The sequence below is a fragment of the Choristoneura fumiferana genome, chromosome 2 (genome assembly GCF_025370935.1).
Source record: "Choristoneura fumiferana chromosome 2, NRCan_CFum_1, whole genome shotgun sequence".
NCBI classification, from domain to species: domain Eukaryota; kingdom Metazoa; phylum Arthropoda; class Insecta; order Lepidoptera; family Tortricidae; genus Choristoneura; species Choristoneura fumiferana.
This window is the reverse complement of record NC_133473.1, coordinates 20,587,654-20,612,029: the sequence shown is the minus strand read 5'-3', so window position 1 is coordinate 20,612,029 and position 24,376 is coordinate 20,587,654. Positions and strand designations below refer to the sequence as shown.

The 24,376-nt window shown below is 39.0% G+C and overlaps 4 protein-coding genes across 6 annotated transcripts; 2 read left to right on the top strand and 2 right to left on the bottom strand.

The window, feature by feature from the left end:
- Positions 1-10: 10 nt before the first annotated feature.
- LOC141445327 (uncharacterized) lies at positions 11-16,612 on the bottom strand. 2 transcript variants are annotated; one of them, XM_074111130.1, is made up of 8 exons: positions 15,564-16,612; positions 7,606-7,872; positions 5,874-6,153; positions 3,339-3,508; positions 2,396-2,556; positions 1,675-1,822; positions 1,079-1,239; positions 11-500 (listed from the first exon to the last, which is right to left on the bottom strand). In XM_074111130.1, exons 2-8 carry the CDS (start codon positions 7,765-7,767, stop codon positions 47-49), a joined length of 1,536 nt encoding a protein of 511 aa, XP_073967231.1. In that variant the 5' UTR covers positions 7,768-7,872; positions 15,564-16,612; the 3' UTR covers positions 11-46. The 2 variants fall into 2 exon arrangements, with proteins under 2 accessions (XP_073967231.1, XP_073967230.1); XM_074111129.1 differs by lacking the exon at positions 15,564-16,612 and adding an exon at positions 8,157-8,407.
- Positions 9,474-10,158, top strand: LOC141445333 (uncharacterized). Its single transcript, XM_074111137.1, has 2 exons — positions 9,474-9,786; positions 9,880-10,158. Exons 1-2 carry the CDS (start codon positions 9,583-9,585, stop codon positions 10,114-10,116), a joined length of 441 nt encoding a protein of 146 aa, XP_073967238.1. The 5' UTR covers positions 9,474-9,582; the 3' UTR covers positions 10,117-10,158.
- Positions 10,420-20,262, top strand: csw (protein tyrosine phosphatase non-receptor type corkscrew). 2 transcript variants are annotated; one of them, XM_074111127.1, is made up of 2 exons: positions 10,420-10,733; positions 16,647-20,262. In XM_074111127.1, the coding sequence occupies exon 2, from the start codon at positions 16,735-16,737 to the stop codon at positions 18,673-18,675; it is 1,941 nt and encodes a 646-aa protein (XP_073967228.1). In that variant the 5' UTR covers positions 10,420-10,733; positions 16,647-16,734; the 3' UTR covers positions 18,676-20,262. The 2 variants fall into 2 exon arrangements, with proteins under 2 accessions (XP_073967228.1, XP_073967229.1); XM_074111128.1 differs by lacking the exon at positions 10,420-10,733 and adding an exon at positions 15,431-15,530.
- A 936-nt stretch (positions 20,263-21,198) lies between these two features.
- Positions 21,199-24,253, bottom strand: Ype (yippee zinc finger protein). The gene is made up of 3 exons (XM_074111138.1): positions 24,050-24,253; positions 22,812-22,971; positions 21,199-22,400 (listed from the first exon to the last, which is right to left on the bottom strand). Exons 1-3 carry the CDS (start codon positions 24,165-24,167, stop codon positions 22,316-22,318), a joined length of 363 nt encoding a protein of 120 aa, XP_073967239.1. The 5' UTR covers positions 24,168-24,253; the 3' UTR covers positions 21,199-22,315.
- Between the last annotated feature and the right edge of the window lie 123 nt (positions 24,254-24,376).

Here is a 24,376-nt window from a genome sequence, read left to right as displayed (position 1 = left end):
CATAACAAAACAATACAACTAATTTTGTACTAATCGCAAATTTTAATTAAGTAGAAGTCCGGGCCTTTTTTGTTTTAGCTCCGGACCTAAGTTTAGGTGTCCATTCGTCGTCATCATCATTCTTCCTCTTAGATTTTTTCCTACCAATATTTTCGATATCTTTCACTGGATTATGTGATCCACTCAGAGGTAGTTCTTCAGTAATATCTTGGTTTGTCAATACTGCCTCTCTATATTGTTGTAAGGTTTTATCATCGCTTCTAGTGTGGTTGGTTGACTCTACTGAGTTTTCTATAATCTGACCTAGGTTAGAACTGTTTCTTAGCGTTATCTTTTCTAAGGGGCTTAGTACTTCTCCTATGGGATCTGAAGTCTCAGTGGTTTCTGTTTCTGCCACGAGTCTGTCCACCACGGTGTCTTCTTCCATGTCTTCGGCGTGGAAGAAGCGTCTGAAGGCGAGTTTAAGTCTAATGGGATTTATCTTTCTTGGTGCCGATAAACTGAAACAAATTATTTATTTCTATAACAAAGCATTTCGCACAGAATACTACTAAAATTTTAAATGGTTGTTAGTATGTGCGTGCATTTGTACGTTGTGCGGCCCATCTGGCAACCCAATCTCCGGTTTACTGTAAAGGCATCAAAGGTTAACAAAAGGCAACAGCGATTCGTCTCCGAAGAAAACGTTACACATTTTAAATGATAACATAACGGGTAACTCACGTATGAAATCGAGTTTATCAATTGACATTATCAAATACATAACTGAAGAGTGACAGTTGGTAGAGTAGGCAGTCCTATCGCGCGTTTGTGTACCGAGCCGGCGTAGGTAATTATATCAAGGACGCTGCCGAGACAATATACTGCTAATTTTTTGTGTACTGTGGCGGAGTGGAACTGCGGACTTTTTCCCTATTCGCGAAACTTCCCCGCTTCTCTGCTCGCGCTCGAGTCTTGTATGATTTTTTAAGCTAGTTACCAACTCCTTAGCGGAGATTTTATGCAATCCTATTGTTGTGTTTTTATCTCGCTCACTGCTCCTCTGCCTCGCTCCGCTCTAGTAGACAGACAGACTTACTCGTCATCGGCGGTAAGAGGCACGACATAGTGTGCGTGTAACAGCTTGATCATCTTGCGGCCACTGGTCGCGCTGAGTCCGAATTTCTCCATCAGCATTTGTCCTGATATCGCGGACAGCTGCGAGCAAAGCTCCAGGGTGCGTCGGCAGATGGATAGACACTGCGGAATTAAGATCGCTCTATTTTTTTTTATATTGTCACCTTCCATGAAGTTGCCAAGTGGTCACAGCGGAAGACCAGTTGGCTTGCACGGGTAACACTATGCTGAGCTGGGACCACTTGGCGACTTCGCAAAAACTAGCTTTTTTTTCTTAAATTGTCTATGTCTATATAAAGTTGCAAAACATAACACATGTTTTGAATTTTTTTACGAATAGCAAACACTTAAATGTTTCTAATTCTAAAATTATAATTTTCTAGCAGACAAAAAACTCCAAGAAGTAAGATCCGACCAATTAGATATGATAATGATCACTATGAAAACTGATAACGTTTAAAATCCACAACCCGCCCCACTCGTGGACGACATGACATGGGTGTCAATTAAGTCATTATTATTGGTCTAAAATGACTAAGAACTGAGTTAGAGACTTACTTCCCTCCTCTTCTGGTCAAGCGCTACGAGTTTAGGGTCGCTGCACTTCCTCCGCGGATCCTCGTCGTAGCACGCCGCACAGCAGTGGTCTTTGGGAGCGTGGGATAAGAAGCCGAAACACACTGCGTGCTGTTGTGTGAGGCAATACCTGATTGAAGTTAATGATATCACTTAGAGTTGAACAACTAGTGGAATGGCAGTAGCTAACGTGGATTGTGAATTTGAAATAGTAAAGTCTAGAAATTTGATTCCTGGATTACATATCATCATGGCTGATCATGGTAAAATCCTTATTTAAAGAATAACAAAATGTATTTATTTCAAAGAAAAAAAGTTACAATAATGGTTCATCAGCGGCCTCCGCACTTTAGAAACGAACACAATATGGTATTTGACAACTGCTGAATTTTCCATAGCTACCTATCCTATTCACCGTGTTATTTTTAGTTCTAGTAGCTTTCCCTGCACCAATTTTACCTTTAGCCGGCCATTAGTCACCCATACTAACGTCTAACGTTTGGCTAACATAAATCATAATCGGTGACCACTAGTTACCCATACAGTCGCCGAATGTTTGGCTGCCATATTCACTATTGGTGGCCATTAGTCGCCCCTGCTAATGTCCGAGTAAGTGGCAGTCCTAAGCTACTATTAACGGCCATTAGTCACCCCCACTAGTAACAACTATTCTGCCCAGGGGTATGATGAAAGTGGGTCTTACTGGCAAGTGATGAGAGTAGCCAGATCAGTGGGCACATCGAATCTGTTACACTGGCAGCGCAGCTGAATCTCCACGGAACCTTCTGACGGGTCTGCTACACTAGTCTTCGAGCGGCACTCCAGATTGTCGTTTTGTGTCATAGCCGGTGCATTTTCAGATGCCTGCAACAGGGTGTAACTTTTAGTTCTACGAAATTAGTATAACCTTCGCTAAACCATCTTTGTCAGCTACCTTATTTATGTTTATCAATAAAATAATTCTAGTTAATAAAAACTAAAAACGCGCTTTGATGGTATTTAACTGTAGTTTAAGCCGCGGGTTCGCGGTGAATGTAAGCTGCTACCAACCAACTGGAAATCTATGAGGAAGGCCTATCCAACTGGACGTCCTACGGCTGAGATGAACTGTAGGTAGTTTGGTTTAGTGGTATACTTAGAAGGTTGCTGTTAAGACCTAAGATCATTCTACCAAGCCCTTGGAGTTCCAGTGCCTAGCTTCCGGCTCCATCAGATTAATTCAAGGTGCTAGACTTTTGTAGGTATATTCATGAAAACTATGCATGTTTGTCAAATTTCGTAGGTATAATACAACAATGAAAGGTGGGTAAAAACATGTTGAAAGATTCCGTTTCAATTTGATAACTGAATGAAATGAATGATGAAAATGTTTCAATTTGACTTTCAGCCACTTCTTGTTACTTGCATCTACATATGTACAAGCACGGCAAGTGACGTTTACTCGGCTAGAGGCCCTGGGCAAAAATGCTATTGTAAAATAAGCATCCTTTGGATTCGACCAATGCTGTCACTTTGATTGAACTTGAAAAAAGCTGACGATCTTCATATGGCTGAAAAGAGGCCCCGAGAATTTGCATTGCCCAGGGGCCCCGACATGGTTTATCCGGCCTTGATTGTCCCTGACTGAACGTGTTTAACCAACTCACCACAGCCTCCTCGCTGGAAGGGAACATGCCCCGCACGTAGGAGCCGACCGCCAACTTGTGGAACGGCGTCTCCACCCAGCCGAGCCGCAGCGCCTCCGGTAGTGTCGGCTCCAAGTGGTCCGGCGCCTTGTTGCTGCAGAAACCTGGCGGTTGGTACCCTTCCGGGGCGTCTAGAAACGAGGCGTGAACTCAACACTTTCAATTAACTAAAAATGGTGATACTATTTACCGGCCCGGATAAAACTGACATGGAAATACCGACCCGATTATTCGTTTACACGCCCATAAAAGTTCATGACAAACTGACATGTGTGTCACCCACTAAAAACAATTTCTTTGCTCACCCACGGGGCGTGCAGTGAGGGTAGCCAGCATACTGCTGGTGCTATGGAGCAGTTGCGTGGTAGAGCAGCTTTGGCACTGCCTACAATAGGTACAACAAGTACAATAATTCTTTATTAATAGACATTTTCCAAGGTAAGCAATAGGCGACCTTATCGCTTCAGACCCCTGCACTCAACCTCACTCCACGCCAATGTATGGGTGAGTCACCCACGATCTTGTGATAGCTACGTCTATGAAACAAATGTGTTCACGCAGTTCCTCCGCCTCCACACTGTAAGAAAGAACCTCAGATAAGAACACGCACAAACCCAACTATTACCACCACATTACACAGACGCGTTTCGAACTCAACCAGAGTTCATCCTCAGAGCAACACAACCGTACACCCCAGAACCAGATACATGTCTAATATCTGGTGGAATCGAAACGCGTCAGTGTAGTATGGTGGTGGTGATAATAGTTAGGTTTGTGTGTTCTTACAGTGTGTAAGTCTAGGAGCTGGATGAACATTTGTTTCATAGAACTATTAGCTATCATAAACTCGCGCTAATTGTTTTTATTTCTTTTTATGGACCGATTCAATACATTATTTAAGCATTTTCGTTGCGTGGAGAGTAAAAGCCCCCGCAGACTATAAACTTTTTATCGGCCTAAGGTAACGTCCGAACATTATTCGTTGCTATGCATGTTTACATGATTTGTTAGATTATTTTCCCATAATCATTTTTTCTTTGCAGCAATATTTATTTTCGCGTTTTTACACGAATTTGATTTTTACGAGCTTGTTTTTTTCATGAAGCTTATTTTCACATTCGCGTTCTTTTTGTGTCGCATTTTTCCCCAGTCGCGTTTTTCCCCAATCCCAATCGGTACAGAAACAGTCTCGTCTCAGTCCCTTCGGGCCGATGCAAAACTAACATAACCTAAACCTACCTATGAGCCGTTAAGCCTGGTTGTGTGGTTTAGTAGTGGGGTACATAACATAAGACTCGGTGGGAAACAGGAGCTCTGTGATACCAGGGCTCCATCGACACTGTTTCTGTGTCGATTGGGATTGGGGAAAAATGCGACTGGAAAAAAATGCGACACAGAAAAACGCGAATGTGAAAATAAGCTTCATTAAAAAAGCAGACTTGGAAATATTGCCTTTGTGTAAAAAATAAATTTAGCTGCAAAGAAAAAATGATTATGCGAAAATAATCTAACAAGTCGTTTACATAAACTAAGTATCTTAAATGTGACTAAACACATTACAACGATAACAGTAATAAATGAGTTTGAAAAGCTGCGCGATTCATTTAAAACTGTTGGCGAAGTATCTAGGTAACTACATTCCGTGAACAATCTGGGGCACGGTAGTGCCCCCGCCAAGTGGAGCAAAAAGCGACACGGCCGTACGATCCTTTTCTCGAAGCAATTCAGGCCATTTTCAATCAACCCCCTATAACTTCGTTGTGGATAAAAATAATAAATCTTTATTCTTCAAAACACATGTATAATTACAAAATGAACCCTGGAGGCTGTGTTAGTTTTCACTGTGTTACGTCTCCAATAGTAGCCTGAATTTTTAGTAACCAAGCAGGCATTGTTCAAACAGTAAAAAATCTAATTTAATATGTATTACTTGTGAGATACATTGTGTCATGCGATGACCAAGTCAATCTATAAATTTAAAACATAAAAGATTTTTTATATTGATATGGTCACTATAAAATGTTGTTAGGTAGGTAGCTAATTACGTAATAAAATAACTTAAGACAGAAGGACCCTTAAATAGGGACTGAATAAATTAACCGACTTGGTGATGGTATTACAGGTGGTAGGACCCTGTGCAAGGTCCGCCCGGATTGCTACCACCATCTTGCTCGCTAATCCTGCCGTGAAATAGCAGTGCTTGCACTGTTGTTTCGGCGTGGAGAGTAAGACAGCCGGTGAAATTACTGGCACTTGAGGTATCCCATCTTAGGCCTCTAGGTTGGCAACGCATCTGCAATCCCCCTGGTGTTGCAGGTGTCTATGGGCGGTGGTGATCTAAGCTCTTACCATCAGGAGACCCACTTGGTCGTTTGCCATACAGTCGATAAAAAAAAACATGGATCTCACAACTTTTTAGGGTAGGAGAACTGAGTTGCGAGACTTGTTTTTTTTACAAGTGTTGTTTTTTATTGGCATTCATCTTTCTAAACTTACCATCATTATAATACAGCCGTAGACTAACATCGTAGTTCAGGGGCAACTCTTCCAGCCCATTCTGCGTCATGTACACATACACCATCCGTATCAACATAATCGTTCTGTTCTTCACACTTTCCAGCGAAATCTGCAAGCTGCGCTGCTCGCTGCTGCGACTTTTTGAGTTTATATTCAGGGACACATCATTCGCGCTGTACGTATATTCGAATATATGATATTCGATTAAATTCTCGGCCTGACATTCGTTTTCATAGAAGCACAATGCAAGTCGGTGAAGCTATAGGTGCAGAGGTAAAAGAGACGGTATCAAATAATTAGTTATGCAAATGAGAGCTGCCGCACGCTAGGTCATTAGTATAGTAGCGGTGACTAGAATAAGTTGGTGCCACTTGTGGCCTTCGTTTCATTTAACATTAAAAATCGTTGTTGTTTTCAGTAATCCAACGGCGGAAGTGGAAAAATATGTACTAACTAGCCTGTTACCCGCGACTTCGTCCGTGTAGATATCTCGCGGGAACTTTTGCAGGTGGTAGGACCTTGTGCAAGGTCCGCCCGGATTGCTACCACCATCTTGCTCGCTAATCCTACCGTGAAGCAACAGTGCTGCACTGTTGTGTTTCAGCGTGGAGAGTAAGACAGCCGGTGAAATTACTGGCACTTGAGGTATCCCATCTTAGGCCTCTAGGTTGGCAACGCATCTGCAATACCCCTGGTGTTGCAGGTGTTTATGGGCGGTGGTGATCTCTTACCATCAGGACACCCACTTGCTCGTTTGCCATTCAGTCGAATAAAAAAAAACTTCAATTTTCCGAGATAAAAAGTATCCTATATCCTTCCCCGAAACTTATAATATGTTTACCGAATTTCATCTAAAAAATTGGTTCAGTGGTTTGACCTGATGAAGTAACAAACAAACAAACAGACTAACAAACTTTCGCATTTATAGGTACTTAATATTAGTAGGATAGGATGCATTATCGTTTATTATTGTAAAAAAAAACAAGTTCGTTTCAACTATGTACTACAGCATAATTATGCAAATGTGCCTACCTATGTTAAATGAAACGAAGTAGGTACCTATTCACTGTAGCCAGTACCGTCTTTCCTGTAAGGTCAACTAAGGGGCCCGTGCCCAGCCCAGGCCCTCACCGCCCCCACCGGGGGCCCGAAAGTCAGTTATTCGTTTAAACCACGTTTAAACGAAATTGACTAGTCTTTGTTGCCAATGACGTTCACATTAATACTTTCCATTGGCGCCCAATATTCTTTTGGTGCCCAAGGGCACGCAAAGACGGCTCGGCTAGTAGCAGTGACTAAACTTATGTTGACGCCATTTGTGACCTAGTTCACTGGCAGCGGTAACTAGACTTTACCAGACCAGCTAGGTGGCGGCTACTAAGCTGCATAAGTAATTCAATTCTAAGCAGAAGGCGGCTTGAGAGGGTGGCAAACGGGTAATGGCCATGTAGACTTATTAATATTTTTTGAATAATAATCAAAATAATAAATACAAAAGCCCGCGGCATGAAAGTGAAGCAGCGATCGTTAATGCTAACAAACACAAAATATTTTAAAATAAGATATCGCGGGAGACGATGTAAAAAAATGTAAACACTGATTGGGCGATTGTCACACGCGCAAAATTAACGGTCAGCGCTACACTTTACCTAAGTACATCCTGCGGACCACGTAACATTCCACACAATTCGAACATTTTCAGAACACTTACATATTTCTTATCAAACGCCTCCCACGCCTGCTGCAGAGCTGTGCTCACGAACTGCGCCAAGTCGTCGGAGCACCTACTGTTCAGGAGTTTCAACGGTATCCCCCCGAAACTCTCCGTAGAATAGCTTTCTTCAGGGAAGGCATTTTTCAAATACGTTATCATGCTTACGGAGACCAGGGTGAGCTGTTTTATGAAAGTTATGGAGCCCGTGTAATTCTCGGTTACGTTTTTTGGGAATATTTTTGTCCATTCTTTCTCTGATATCGCCTGGAATACCAAAAAGTTTTTTTACTTGCTCTTTCACAAATGTACTTTGGATGTGTAGGAAAAAAGTCAAATTAATTGTTTAAACATGAACCTACCTAGATAATAAAAAGGTAGGTAGATCTGATAAGTAGGAAATCTAAGCTCAGATGGCTCAGAGTAGTGCCTAGTTGATTAGGTAAGTACTTACCTACTTATTTCAATTCCCTAATTGTGATATTTAAGAGAGGTAGAATCAAATCGATTAATTTGTAATTGTTACTATTCGCTTATTTTACATTACATACCGCTCTTTGGGAAACTTGAGTTGCCGTAGCCGTCATCGTATAAGTTACAACGCTAACACGAACACGATTAGAACATACAATACATAAAATTAAAACTTGAAAATAAGTATTCGCACAGGTAGTTCTAGCTTCTGATTCTGACAAATAATAAAAAGAAAAGAGTTTTCCCGCCATATGCAATCCCGACATAAATGCAAGCTACGCATGTGCAGCAAGATTTTAAGCTGGGGGCACAAGCGTGGAAAGTAATATTTTAATTATGGTAATACTTAAAAAAATGCATTTAAAATATAAAAAAATAGCTTTGCATTAATTGGGATGCACCAAAAAAAAACCTATAGTTTTTATTTTATTTTTGGAAAGAATAGGTTATTTTAAGATACCGTTTTCATTGTTTTTGAATTTGGATGAGTATTTAATTTTTTATATTTTTTTACGAGATACGCTGGATGACGTCACAATGAGAGCCACGTTCCATTGCCTAGAAAAAATTCAGGTCGTACATAACATAATCTGTGGCATTATCTACATTAAAAAAAAAAAAAAAACTGGCAATACATTTGGCCAAAGATATTATTCCACAATAATTCAAGCACGGCTTAGGGTCCTAAATGAACCATGACAAATAGTTTTATTTATTTCTCTTCTTTTAGCTTTGATTATTCCTATGTTTGTTTAATGGTGTGATAGTAAATATATATTTTTTATTTAAATCTGATATTTAAATTCTTTTGTATTTACTTGTAACGTAGTAATTTAATAATTTAATTTGTAAAACTACATTGGAAATACTCGTATACATTTCGGACTTTACGATAAATGACAACTGTTTAAAGCCGGGTGCGCATCATGTGATTAAAGTTCTATCTTTTTCACTCTTTGCTATTATAAGCAGGACAGCCACATTTCATCAAACAGTCAATTTGCTTAAGAGTGTAGACCTCAGTAGACCTGCTTTATAACTGCCTTTGTGACGAGACACAGCAGGGGTCAAATGAGGGTCATTACTTAAATTTTGTTTATTTAATTCAGTTTATCACATTTTTGGAATCTGATTTGTGAATACGCTTCACAAAGCCTATTTCTCCAAATGGTTTTCGATTTATTATATTTTGTCAAAAATTGGGACATCCCAATTATCTGTACGTTTATTAATTTTGTTTTAGGTACGTATAAAATGTTTTGTTTTAATTTACGCAAATTTTCTTCACAGTTTTTGGTACTTAATATAAACTGAAGCAAAACTACATAGTTGATAGAGGTTGATAGTTACTAGGTATTTATGCATGATTAAAAAGATATTCAGTGATTATTCTAATTTTAAATTTTGAAGTTTAGGAACAATTGATGTATGGTAAATGACATACTATAAAAAATAATTTTATAAGTTTTTCTGGGTAACAAAGGAATTTTAAATAAAATCAAAATGCTGTGTCCTGAAGGCGCTCAAATCCAAAGCGAGATAGATAATAAAGAGGCTGAAGAAACTTGTGCTAAGAAAACTAAAAAAATGCTAGCCGAGGGCTCATCTGGCAGCATAGAGTTAAACTCTTTCAAAAACCCCAAAACTTGGAAGAAGTCCATATCTAATTTCTTTCGCAACCAGCTTCGCTCCACGAAATCCAACGACGTAAGTTATTGCGCGAACTGATTCATTGTAAACAAAAATGCCCAGTAATTGTTTGTGCCTACTTTAAATGGTTCGGTATTTTGTTTGTTTTAGGGCGATCGACCATCCGGCAGTAAAGAAAATTTTGAGGAGAAAGAAATAAGCCCCGAACAAAAGTGGCAGTCATTAGGTAAAATATTTCGGCGTCAAAGCCTGGCTGAACCGTGGAACAAATCGCCTAATCAACACGGTGAAAGTTCATCTCAGAACAAGCGACTCGCCGTGAGAAAAGTATTGTCTAGTTACTTTGGTAAATCTCAAAAGTCTCATGCAGAATCAGATGATAAATAACTGTTTCATTATATGCATTCAAAAATAAAAAACCAAACTTAATTATTTGTTGTTTTGTGTAGCATACCCAATAATCCTTTTGAATTTCGCGCGTTTCGCAAAGTTGTGAATAATGACATAAGTATCCGGTTCGCAGACAGAGTACAGACTTGAGAATTAACCTATTTAAAAATCTGTGAAATACTAAAAAATCTGTTCAACTTTCATTACACAAATTTATTATTTCAAATGTAATGTCTGAAGTCAGCAATAAATTCAATTTAAACAATATGCCTGAAAGCAGACTTCTTTCGTCAGAAATTTTATAACGAAATTTAAAAAAAAGAAATTGACATTTCCGTAGGCAAATGCAGGTTGGGATGAAATCCCTTTAAGCTTTTCGATTATAGATCTTAGTTTTATCATTTTAATTTCACATTTATAATGTATTATCGCCCTATTTGTTAGTTTTAGTCATTCTCTGTTTGTGATTGTCCATGTGCACCAGCGTACGGGTGTATACGCCCTTGAAAACGGTGTTACAAAGAGACTAAAGTCAGCATAGCAACAAGGTTTCGATCCATGAACCGCGTATTTTGTGTAGTGCTCACTGTTTATTGTCCGGGTGCCTTCATGAGGTAAGTGTAAACAAATAGTACGTTTGGTAAAGCTTTAAAATGTGCATTACAAATCGAGTAATACTGTCTAAAGTACTCATTTGTTCCATATACCTATATAACTATGGTTATACATAATAGCAAGTTTATTTCTTTGTGGTTTATTTATTATAGCAACTAACTTGCTATCACACTATGTACAGTGGTAGTCCAGAATTAGTGTGCTTATCTGTAAGTACTTGGCTTGAGCTGCAGTAGTGCCATTGACACAATTCCAATAAATACTCAATCCAAATAAATGAAGATCTTAGGCGCTTTCAAACTACAAATAGAATACCAAGCTGTTTAACTATTTCTGTTTTTTTTTTAATCTTACTCACCAAGAACACAATACAACCTGGAGCTAGGAATTGATTTAGGCTCCCCATATCCCCTCATATATGCTTTAGTCCAGGGGTTCCGAACCTAGGGGTAATTACCCCTGCGGGGTAAATCCATAAATTTAATATTACTAGACAAACCGACCTTGCTTGACAACGTGACCGAAAGAGAGATGGGCCTGTCTGTGTAAATTTGTAAATGTCTATGTGAGTTTTAGAGTTGCCGTCACTGCTAAATATGAGTTGTCGATAACCATAGGTACCATATCCCCGGTATCCCCCGTATATCCAGTATCAAATTAAAAATAATTGCCAGCAAATATGTCACTTCCACTCATGTCACTCATCATTAACTTTACACTAGACAGTTAGGTGGGTACCTATATTCGTATGTCAAGAGTGTAAATAGTAAGCTATGAATAAAACACAAACAAGATACGTACCTACTAGCTTTAATGAACACTTAAGGTATTTTTAGTAAGCGTGGCACAAAAGTCCAATTGTTATCTCAATATTAAAAATTATTCCAACGAAACATGAAAATTATTGCTAAATTGACTTTACACAATTATACAAAACAGCTCTGAGACAGTCGCACAGACAGGCAGACAGACAGAGGAAGCTTAGTATAGGATCCCGTTTGGCACCATTTGGGTACGTAACCCTAAAAACAAAACACTTAATTTTGGTTTGTCAACAAATAGTTATTATTTTATTTACTTAAAATCATTAAATTCTCAATGTTAAGTTATTTTACTTTTATTTTCTAAAATCTTTAAATCGGAGAAAAGCAGCTACAAATTTTACATAAACTTATTGGAAGAATATCGATTTAGGTATTGATAAAAAATATTCAAATTCTATGCCCGTAACCACCACAGAACCGTGTTGTAATGACATTTAACGTCATTCGATGAACATTGTTATAGACAAATCAAATTATTTACTAAGATAAGGTTCCATAGTGGCTCGCAAATGGTATGCATTAGTTAGATATATAATATTAGTTCAGAATTAGTTTTCCATTATAAAATTTCAACTCTCTTTTTTAGGGTTCCATAGCCAAAATGGCAAACCGGAACCCTTATAAACCATGTCGTTGTAGTCCCAGGACAATGGGCTACTTAATCATCATATTGTTGTCCCAAAAGTCCCATTACCGTCATGCTCAAATGGAACTCATAACTGGTGGGATCACAGTTATCATCCAACCCTATAGTGTGGGGTATCGTAGGTCTTTTAAAACCATTAGGGGTTTGCTAAGACGATTTTTCGATTCATTGATTTTTTTGCGAAATATTCAACTGTCCAAATTTTCATTAAAATCAAGCGAATGATATACTTAGTTTGAGAATTATTAGTAGTTTTACTCTTAACCCTTTACCAGGCCAAGGGATATATTCCACCTACATCTTATATTGGTTACCGTAGGTTTTAACTCCAAACCACCTACAAAATTTTGTCAATCCTGAAAATATTTTTTTATGATCTTCATTCACAACACGCTTCTAAATTGCGTAATATATCTTTGGCAGCCGTTTAAATTCACTTGAACACTAATTTCAGTAAACTACGGAGAAATTCGAACACTTTCCATAATTTCTATGAAACAGAAGTACATAGGTCGAACAATTTTTTGATATTTTGTAGATTTGAGTGTTGAAAGCTAATGTAATCGTAAACATTGCTAAATATTCATGCATTATTGTGTATGACCAGAATTAGGATGTGGGTTGACATTATCCCATGGCCTTATTAGAGTTTAACTGTGTGGGAGCTATTTTTCCCATGGCCCGGTAAATTGTCTTGTCATGACATAAAAACTCACGTAAGTAATAAAACAGTTTTTGTGTTCAACCTAGAGCGAATTCATGTACCAAAGAGACCCAAAATCTAATCGGGCCATGGGAAGAATAGTTCCCACACAGGCAAATTCTAGCCAGGCAATGGATAGAGTCATCCCACATCCTAATTCTAGTCATATTCACAAGGACGCAGAGTATTTAGCAAAATATATTACCTTACAATCATTAAAATCATGAAAATAACAAAAAATGGTTCGATATATCTGCTTGTGTTTTTCTTAAATTAGTAGTGTTCGAATTTGTAAACAAACCACTAACATCACTGGTCAAGTGGATTTAAACGGCTGCTAAAGATATATTATTGGATTTTGAAGCGTGTCATGAATGAAGATCATAAAATAATGTTTTCAGTGATTGATATAATGCTTCATAGGAGATTTGGAGTTAAACCTTGACTATTATAACCGATATAAGATGTGGGTGAAATATATCCCTTGGCCTGATCAAGAATATAATAAGACAAAATCTAGTATGACAGTTCATTACTTAGACAGGCGATGGGATAACCGTAACCCACATTTTTATTTCTGGTTTAAAGGAAGATCTTCGACTTTCATAAATACATTTTTTACAAGGCGTTCAATACCGTTGCAACAGCATATAAAGTACGTATTAAGACACGTTGGTTCTTCGGGGACTGGTAAAGGATTAAATAGCAGCCTAAAGTAAAATATAACTAAACTTTGAAGATTCCGTATAAAATACGAAATCCTTAGAAAAATATTACTTAATTTTTTCATAATGGCTATGGACGGAACCCAATTTTGGGCGTGTCCGACACGCTCTTGGCCGGTTATTTGTATGATTTCGGGCACCACGTTAAGACCTAGATGTGTATAATCCTAATCCCATTATATGTACCAAGTTTCGTATTAATCTGGCACATTGTTTTTAAGTAAGTACCAGCAGTAGCAGTCGGCTGCAATGGAATTGCTAGCGTCCTGGCAACAATTTAATAATTTAACTAGCCATAACCGACTTATTTAACAGTAATAACTGCGGTACAATTCTTTTTGGCCTCTTCTTTAATGAAAAAGTAAGTATCCATGTGGAATTTCTTAAATTTAGTTATGGGGTTGCTGGAGAGATGCGCTGCAGCAACCCTAAATTCAATCAACTGTACCCTCGAATATATTGTGTCATAAAAAACCGGCCAAGAGCGTGTAGGACACGCCCAAAATAGGGTTCCGTAGCCATTACGTAATATTTTTCTAAGAATTTCGTATTTTATACGGAATCTTCCATAGTTTAGCTATATTTTATACCTTAGGCTGCTATTTACTCTTAAACAACTAATAATTCTCAAGCAAACTTAACCGTTATAGTTTTCCTTGAATGTTTGATATACTTACTACCATACTGAATTTTTTTAAATTTTTCCAGGTTTAGATTTTAGAGGGGGGGACGCTCGATTTTATTGAAAATTTGCGCTTTAAAGTTGAATAATTAGCAAACAAGTCGCTGTATCAAAAAATCGTCTTAGCAAACCCCTAATGGTTTTAAAATACCTATCCAACGATACGCCACACTAAAGGGTTGGATGAGAAAAAAAAAACACCCCCAGTTTACGTCTATGGGAGCTACCCTAAAAAAAATTTTTTAGTATTTTAGTGTACCATTTTGTCAGCATAGTTTACATATATATCCGTGCAAAATTACAGCTTTCTAGCATTGATAGTCCCGCAGTGCGTGAGCAAAGCCGCGGACGGACGGACAGACTGACAGACAGACATGGCGAAACTATAAGGGTTCCGTTTTTGTCATTTTGGTTTCGGAACCCTATAAAACACAAAACCGTGATCGTGAAGTTTTTGTAGATATTGATATATACACCTATTCTTTAATATTGTAGAACATATTTTGTTCTATCTTTAATAGTTTCCGCAGCGCATGCGATGAAAGACATTTTACGACTTTTTTTACACCTTGGGTTACATTAATATTGAAGTTTTAGTACGGATCCCTAATTTATATAATATAGCCTATGTTACTCGGAGATAGTGTAGCTTCCCAACAGTGAAAGATTTTTTTAATCGGGCCAGTAGTTTTGGAGCCTATTCAATGCAAAACAAACAAACAAAAAATCAAATCTTTCCTCTTTATAATATAAGTGTTGATCAATCAGACTCAGATCTTATATAGCCAAACATTTGTAACCATATAAAATACATTTTAAGTTCATCAAACAAAACTACACCAAACACACACACACACACAAACACCTCACGCTCTACATCAAAGCAAAGATTCTAAATGAATACATTATTCGATACGGGCTTTGTTAAGAAGGCTTAAGTTTTTTTGTCAAGGAATTCTAAAATGAAACAATACCCTATTTCCGTATAATTAAGAATGTACTTGATGACGATTTGTTGCATACTTCATAAGTCGATTGTTTTGTTTGCCAATTGCCATTAGTACACCAGTTACCAACTCTTAATGTGTTTAAGGAAAATCGAGTAGATTACTATCTGACGCCTCGGGAACCACATGTATTGTATTGCGGTGCGGCTAAACAATCAGAACAAAGGGATTTAATAACCGTTGCACCATCACTCATATTCACATCATAGGTAATTTTCAATGTTACATAGATAAGCACTTACCGCTATAAGATTACGTGCTTCCGAAGTTCTCGACGTAACTAATTACATTGTATTGTTGCACACGTGAACATTACATGTCTGTAAATTACTAAGAACAACGTTCTCATAGCACTCGCCGAAAAATTGCGTTTAATTCAGTGATAAACTTTCGGTAGCGTTTGTAGCCTCGTGAAGATTCTCCAGCCTCCATCGTACAGTCAAGGGCAAAGATATCGACACGGCCAAAGTTACAAAAATATGTATACACGACTTTATGCACTTAACATTAAGGCCGTGTATACATATTTTTGCAACTTTGGCCGTGTCGATATCTTTGCCCTTGACTGTACGTATTTCTGGTGTACAATAAAGATAAAGAGTCATTGTATTGTATTGTACTTCAGAAGCAAGATTCAGGACAGGCTCTGGGAACGATCCTTGGGCTGTTATTATAATTATACCTACTAACCTTTTAGACAGTGCCGCCTTTAGGGGGGCGACCGGGGCGGCTGCCCCTAAAGCAAAACTAGACAGCGTATTAACATTAACTTTTATAGAATTATCTCGTAGGTATTGACTCTAACAAATACTACCTGTAATTTTGTCACGATAAGCGACTTATAATGTCACCAATGGCATGAATCGCCCGGGGAACCTAGATGGCTAAGGGCAGGTCGGTTCTGCTTTTTTTTGCTGGAATAACATAATAGAAAGTACATCATCATCATAACAGCCAAACGACGTGCACTTCTGGATAGATGCCTGCCCCACAGAGTTCCACAATGATCCACCCTGCGTTTTCCGCATCCAACTGGTTCCTGCTACCTTTACCAGGTTGTTGTTCCTCGAACCTTACTGCTCGATCTGCCGTCGGTTCTACGAGCAATGTGCCCTACCCACTGCCACTTATGTGGCAACTCGATGAGCTATGTCCGTCAGTGACTGGTTCTCCGGCGGATCTCTACATTCCTATTCGATAGAAAGTACCCTATGTGTTTTTCCCAAAATCTGACTACCAATTAAAAAACTGACAAATACAAAATTTCGCAATTCTTATAATTAATATTAGTATGATTAACACACATATATTATCTTTAATTCCAGATGATCGGTGAGAATGTATGGCGTATTGAGGATCAAGAGGAAATAATCTGATATCATAGTAAGTAACGGTGCTGTTATTTAGCGTAAGATGATCACCCGGCGATGGTTCCACCCGTCACTGACCGGCGTGGACGCGGAGCGGCTGCTGCTGGACTGCGGGCGCGACGGCTTCTTCCTGGCGCGGCCCAGCATGAGCAACAAGGGCGACTTCACGCTGTCCGTGCGCCGCGGCGCAGAGGTCACGCACATCAAGATACAGAACAACGGCGAGTTCCTCGACCTCTACGGCGGGGAGAAGTTCGCCACGCTCTCCGAGCTCGTGCAGTACTACATGGAGAACCAGGGCCAGCTGCGGGAGAAGAACGGGAACGTGATCCGTCTCAAGACGCCTCTCAACTGCGCCGATCCCACCACCGAGCGCTGGTACCACGGCCAGCTCACCGCGAAAGAGGCCGAGAGGATCATGCTCGAAAACGGAAAGAACGGGTCGTTCCTCGTCCGCGAGTCGCAGCGGCAGCCTGGCGACTACGTGCTGTCTGTGCGCACGCGTGACCGCGTCACGCACGTCATCATCCGCCGCCAGGACAAGCGCTACGACGTCGGCGGCGGCCAGCAGTTCGACGACCTCGTCAGCCTCATCGAACACTACCGCAGCTTCCCCATGGTGGAGACCAACGGCGAAGTGCTCCGCCTCATCCAACCCTTCAACGCCACCCGCATACAAGTGAGACACTTCCAGACCCGCGTCAAGCAACTCCAGAAAGAAAACGAGGGCCCGATAGAGAGCATGGCCTACAAGCAGGGCTTCTGGGAGGAGTTCGAGACGTTGCAGATGATGGAGAACTTGCAGCTGTTCGACAGAATGGAAGGCTCCAAACCCGAAAATATCAGAAAGAATCGCTACAAGAACATCATACCTTTCGACCACACGCGCGTCGTGTTACGCGACATCCCTGCGGACGCGCCACCCGGATCCGACTACATAAACGCTAACTACATCCGCTGCGAAATCACAGATTGCATTTCGGACTCGCAGGACAGCATAGCCAGCAACGAAAACGGATCTCCCCAGGCTCGCGGCAGCACCCCTTCTAAAAGTAAAGACAAGTCGTCCCCGAATCACACTAGCGTCGTCGTCAGCGAAGAAAAATCGAAAGAAAATCAAAAGACCTGCGGCAACGGGACCCATAAAACGCCGTCTTTCGAACCGAGTGTCTTGCCCTCGAACCCGAATTACGTGAACACGACCATTCCGAAGTCCGCGGTGGAAGCGGAAAACGGGGTCGCGGAACACGTGTACAACAAGACTTACATCGCCACCCAGGGCTGCCTGTCGACCACCATCTACCAGTTCTGGTCCATGATATGGCAAGAAGACGTTCGCATCATAATAATGACGACGAAGGAGATCGAGCGCGGAAAAAACAAATGCGAAAGGTACTGGCCGGATTCGAACAAAACGGAGGTGATAAAAAAGTTCACGATCTTCAACGAGTCGGAGTCATCGACCCAGGATTACACGCTACGGCGGTTCCTCGTTACGAAAAAGGACGCGCCGGGCGTGAAGAGGACCATCTACCACTTCCACTTCACGGCGTGGCCCGACCACGGCGTGCCGTCGGAGCCCGGCCGCGTGCTCAACATCCTGCTCGACGTCAACTACCGGCTGCAGCAGATCATGACGGGCGCGGCGCCGCCGCCGCCGCCGCACGCCGTCGTCTGCGTGCATTGCTCGGCCGGCATCGGCCGCACCGGCACCTTCATCGTCATAGACATGATCCTCGACCAGATCCGCAAGGAGGGCTTCGACTGCGAGATAGACGTGCACCGCACCGTCCAGATGGTCCGAGACCAGAGGTCCGGCATGGTGCAGAACGAGGCACAGTACAAGTTTATCTACATGGCGGTCCTCGAGTTCATCGAAACAGTCAAGCAGAGAGTGGGGCTCGGCACCGAGAACAAGGACCCCGCGCGGGTGAGGTCCCACTCCAAGGAGATCTTTGCCGAGAGATTCGCCTCCTGGAAATAACGCTTCCGCTGAACCTCCGGTTTCACTTGTCGAACAGAACTTTCAGGAGATGCATCGAAATTTTAAATACGTACGCGCTCATGCGTTTCGAGTGTCGAGTACATTATATTTGAATTTAATTTAAAAAAGACAAATGCAATAATTCTACGAATAGAAAAAGCTTCTCGAGCGATCTCTGGCATCCTTACTTTGTAAATACGTGCAACACATTATGGAAATATTTTGGTCAGTTTCAGTTGCTGATAAAGTAGACTTATTTATAAAAGTACATTTGTGTAATAATTAGAATTGGTACAATTTTAATATAACAACATCCTGTCGGAAAAACCCTGAAATCGCTTTGAAAATAAATGTTATGGTAATATGTTTAGAGCTGCGTTGTGAGGAGTAATGGATATGATTACGTTGACTGCGAGTGGTGAGACACTAACAAGTAGATACTCCTAGGCTGTCGGTCTCGGAATCATTTATCTCTTTCCATAGTTCTTTTTGCAGTTTAACTTAGATAATTTTATTTCGATATAACAACATATGAAAATTGCAAGAGATATATAAATGTTGTTGACGAGTAACTGTTGGTAGTTTAAAAACTATAAGCGTAAATGAGGATTACTGCGACCTGATAATGTTTCAAATAAAGTAACTATTGCTTTAAACTTGTAATACATGAAGCCCGGAGGTGGCCTCAATCTGATCTCGAATTGGATTTTAATTGAGCAGAGAATTTTTTTTTAATGAATTTGTAAACTGCAGTCGCCGGTGCATCTGAACGATTATGAAATGACGTTCACCGAGCCGCGGGCCGGGCCGCCGCGCCCCGCGCCCTCAGCGGGGCCCTGCGCCACCTATTTATTTCCTGTAGATGTAAGCGAACCAGTGTGTGATGTTCCAGTGTTGCTTAAGTTCAAAACTATTCCGAATGTGTTCTTTAGTCAGTAATTTTTTCTAGCTGTCCTAAATTCCTCCAAGTTTCCTTCTAGGTTTTTGATTGGTTTTGATGATATCATATACCTACTTACCATGCAATTCAATGCAACACAGTACATATATGCATAGGATTTAGCTCATTTTATTTCCAAGACATTGGTTAGTGTAGGCGACGCAACAAAATCCATCACTTTAATAATCATTTTTATCTTTTTAAATGTTAAATGTAAGATTTTTGATTTTTTATTCTTGTCATTTAATGAAAGATGAGGTGCTTATTGTGAAATTCGGCCCATGTTAGACCATGGAAGACGGTGCGATATTTTTTATGAAATTTATTTTCTGTTAGATATATGTAGGTATATACGGGGCAGTTCAAGTAGTAGTCCATAAATCTCATTGATGCATCTTTTCTTCAGTCAGTTGCAACAACAACCTGTAAATTTTAATCAAATAAATTGTCTGGAATTTCAGTTGGCGCTCTCTGCTTGAATGGCCCTAAGCTATTTTACGTTGTTGGCATTTTATTTATACTTTATTCCAATATTAAAAGCTGAGCTTAACTGCGTGGATACAAAACAGAGAGAAAATTTTATGTTATCTGCTAAAGATATATGTTGTGTTATATAATGTAATAATTAATAAAATGTGATATTGTAATTTTGTTGTTTACTTTGTTTATTGTAGTACCTACTCTATGGCGACCCATTAGTATAATAAGTTATTTCTTTTTAGCCAACTTTTTAGTAATATAAGCTAAGCAAAATTAAAATTTTCATCATTACTAGATTAGCACAAATTATGCCAAATTCCTATAAAAAATAATCAAAAAATTATTTTTTAATACAATTTTTTATGCTAACGTGGTAAACACTGCATTTTTATCAGACCTTTTTACTAATTCGACCATCTGAATCCTAACTCACATCTAAGACAGAAAAAAAAAAACTTGTATGGGTGTTAATTTTTTAATATTTTTTAAACAATAATTTTATTTTGATATGGTTAACACATGCCAGTGATAAGTAATCAGAACTGCCTATAGAAACCAACGCACTATCTATTTGTCATGCTATATCACGATAAATCGCTCATCAAATCAAGTAGGAGTTGGCTACCATGGAATGAACACTGTCATAATGTGTAAATATTGATGCAGTCAGAAATTTAATAAGAGGAATAGAAATATAACGTGAGGCTTTGATTTGACTAAAAAGCCATATATATATGTATTTATTTTTCCAGCTCGGTATGTAACAGCGCCGCTCAACGTACTTCCTTAAAAATGGGCATAGGTTGCTTCAAAAAGGGTAACGTACATGTGCGTTCAAAATGTATGAATAATTATGACAGGCGGCACTGGGTGAAGTTCCGAAAACGCATATATGCGTCGGTGGCACCTGTGGAAGTCAGGTGCCAGTGAATGCGTTAACCTTTTTGAAGCAATACTTATGCCCATTTTTAAGGAAGTAGATTGAGAGGCGTTAACACTTCTCTGATGACTTACCGCAATTCAACAAAATCATTGAAAAGTGCATGAATAGCAGGAGAGGCGGAAAAGTGGCGATCAAGTCTCAAATAAAATACTAATATATTTAATATTTCTATTCCTTTGACTGATTGTATGAGCTCGGCGAATATAACTATCACCCACCACTAATACTAAACCAACAAATTTGAGAAATCGTAATATATGACAATCCGTAGCAAAAGGGTCCTGCCATAAGGACCCTTTTGCTACGGATTGTCACATATTAATATTAATAATACGGTATTTGCCAATCCTATAAGTTATTTTGAAAGTATAGACAGCTAAAGTTCAGCGAAGAAAGGAAATAATCGGTTGAAAATAGAATTTTAAATAGTGATTTATTGAAAAATCTATAAAACTGCCTCTGTTTGAAACGCTTTTCTCGATGCAGTAGGTATGGCGCTACTTGCGTGCTACGTAAAGTCGAAGAAACTGAATCACGTACAGTCAAGTTCATAAACTTGTGAGCAAAATTTGATCAAAAATGTTGTGCCCATGTTTTTGGTTGGATCTGTGGTGTGAATAATACAGTGAATCTGAATACGGCTATTGAGTGTTATTCCTAGAAGTATTAATTAATTACTTTAGACTAGATATTTTTGATCAAATTTTTGCTCACAAGTTAATAAACTCGACTGTACCAGAGCCCTATACTACGAAGTGCAAAATTCGATGTATCTTGCCGTCCCGCTGACGCTAATATCATTTAATACGAGAGTGAGAGGGATGGTAGTGATGGTACAATACCAACTTCGAATTTCTGGATGGAACCTTTTCACATTAGTTTTACTGTGATTTCTTTGGCAAATATATAGGATTTCCATGGATTTCCACATGATATTAGTAGCGCAAAGGTCCCCACCCTTTATAATTATATGTAAAGATGACTTAGAAATTGTTTTTCCATTCGAAACACGCATTGACAAGTTGATTTAATAAAATAAATAAAAAATAGTCAAATACCGTACCTAGCTACTTAAGCCTTAGAGCGGTTTCGCACTGCAACTCCGAATCTGATGCGAATTCGTGAAAATAAAGACCTGAGTACTGTATACTTTATGTATCACAAGCAGTTTTATGTAAAAAAAAAATGGTATGACAGAAATCGGATATAGTGCGAAATCACTATAATAAAATCGAAATCTTATAGAACATAGATTAAGTAATTGCTAATTTTTAAATCTAATCGTCATGGACTTGTATTTCTTCGATGCCGTCGCTCTCCGTGACCAGTGCTCGCTCCAGGATAACACGGCCCTCTTTATATCTGTAATTTGAAAATTATCAATGGTAAAAACCACAGATGAAATAATATTCCCCAACAGGAATAAGTGGCCTTTAACAGACTTTCAAAACAGAAGTTCACTCAATTTGTAATATTGTAATGTTCGTTAGGTAGGTACTGTACTTCACAACTCTGTCATCTATAAACTGATTTGTTAACTTTTTTTTTATAAAACTTCCCATTTGATAAAAACCTAAAGAAAAAAATTACTCATTTTAATGGATAAAATCTTTTTTTAAGTCACAGTGTAGCTTTTAGTGTTTTATAATTTACTTTAATTGGAATCCAGACCACAAAGACTGGAAAATGAGCTAATTTTTATCCCAGGAAAGTGAAAAAATTTCATGGCAAGCAGACAAACAAGCATGCAAAGGTAGTTTACAACAGCATTACCTCTGGTTCTCTTCAGTGGCGAACTCATAGACCCAGCCGAGCTTGGTGGCACAGTTCTTGCAGGACACATCGCGCACCATGTGCCGTCCCGTCAGCATGACGCGGTCCTGCACTCCAGAATACACCAGGTTTACCACTTTGTGGAACAGGAACGCTCGTCCTGCAGACATAACAATCATGTATGACATGCTGCTGATAACTTTGTTACATCATTATTCTGAGAAAAATTTGTTTGAAAAAATTTGAATACAATAAAATAGCTTGCTTACAAAACAAAATGGCAATATCATACTTAAAAATCCAATATTTGATTCCAGGCAGAAAATACCTAGACTGAAAACTGTTTTTTTTTTGTTACTGAAGTTATTATTTACTATCCATAATAAATACACCTGTAGATTATACATAGTTTTATGGAAATTTTGCTCAAGTTGCAAAGGTTTCTGATAATCTCAATGTAGGTATTTTCCACTCCTTGCTGTCTCAATGTTGATCAGATATATCCATGATTCAAGCTGTCAAATGCTTTCGAGTAATCTATAAAGCTATGTATATGGTCTTCTGGTATTCATAGTATACTTTGATACATATTTTCTAAGATTGGTTTGACAGTGTGGATATGATCAATCATACTATAGTTTTTTCTGAACCGTGCCTGCTTTTCAACAAAAAGATATAAAAAATACAAAAATTACCTACATGCAAAAAAACTAATAACGGATTTTTGAAAGTCGTCTTCATCCCTACCCTAAAACAACAATACAACCTTAAGCTATAATATACCTTCAAAATAAATTGTTTGTTTATAATAAATTGGTTTCATGCTTAGCCAATTCTGAAGGTTTACCAAGGACACAAGAAATGCTGTGTTGACGGCAAACATTTACTAGTCACCACAATAAGAATTCAGAAAGTACTTGGCTATGAAAATACTGCAATGTATGTTAAAAGCGAAGATAAACCTGCAACTGTATAATCAAAACATGGCTATAACTTAAGCAGGCCAGGCTTGACATAAGACAATATAGTGTATGCTTCTTTCTAGAACGGTACCTATCATATAGAGAATGACGTTCACTTTTACTGAGCTGGATTTAACAGCAGAATGTTTGTGAATGTCTTTTTAAGAATTTCAAGAAATTTTCCACGTAAATATCCACGAATAACCTTCTTTTTATACTTTTCTGGATAAAGTGTACAAATTTTAAATCCCATCTCTGATAAAGGAAGTTTCTTACCTGTAGCCCCAGTAAATCTTGTACTAATTAGCTCGGAACGGTTAGTCAGGTTCACATCACACGCTGCACAGGAAAAAAGGCGGGTTCCGCCAATGTGGTCTAGAAATATCTTCCCCATTTTATAAATCGCTATCCAGAATTTCTTTGTTTTCAAACAGATCTACCAAAACAAAAATTGCTGCTTGCTTCGCTACGCAATTTGATTGAAACATTCAAATGTCAAATGGGAGGAGACAGACAGCTGATTGCTCAATGTCCGAAATGTACATTTCACACACTAAACATCACGTAGACATGAATACCAACGTAGTTCGGACTAAGTAGTGC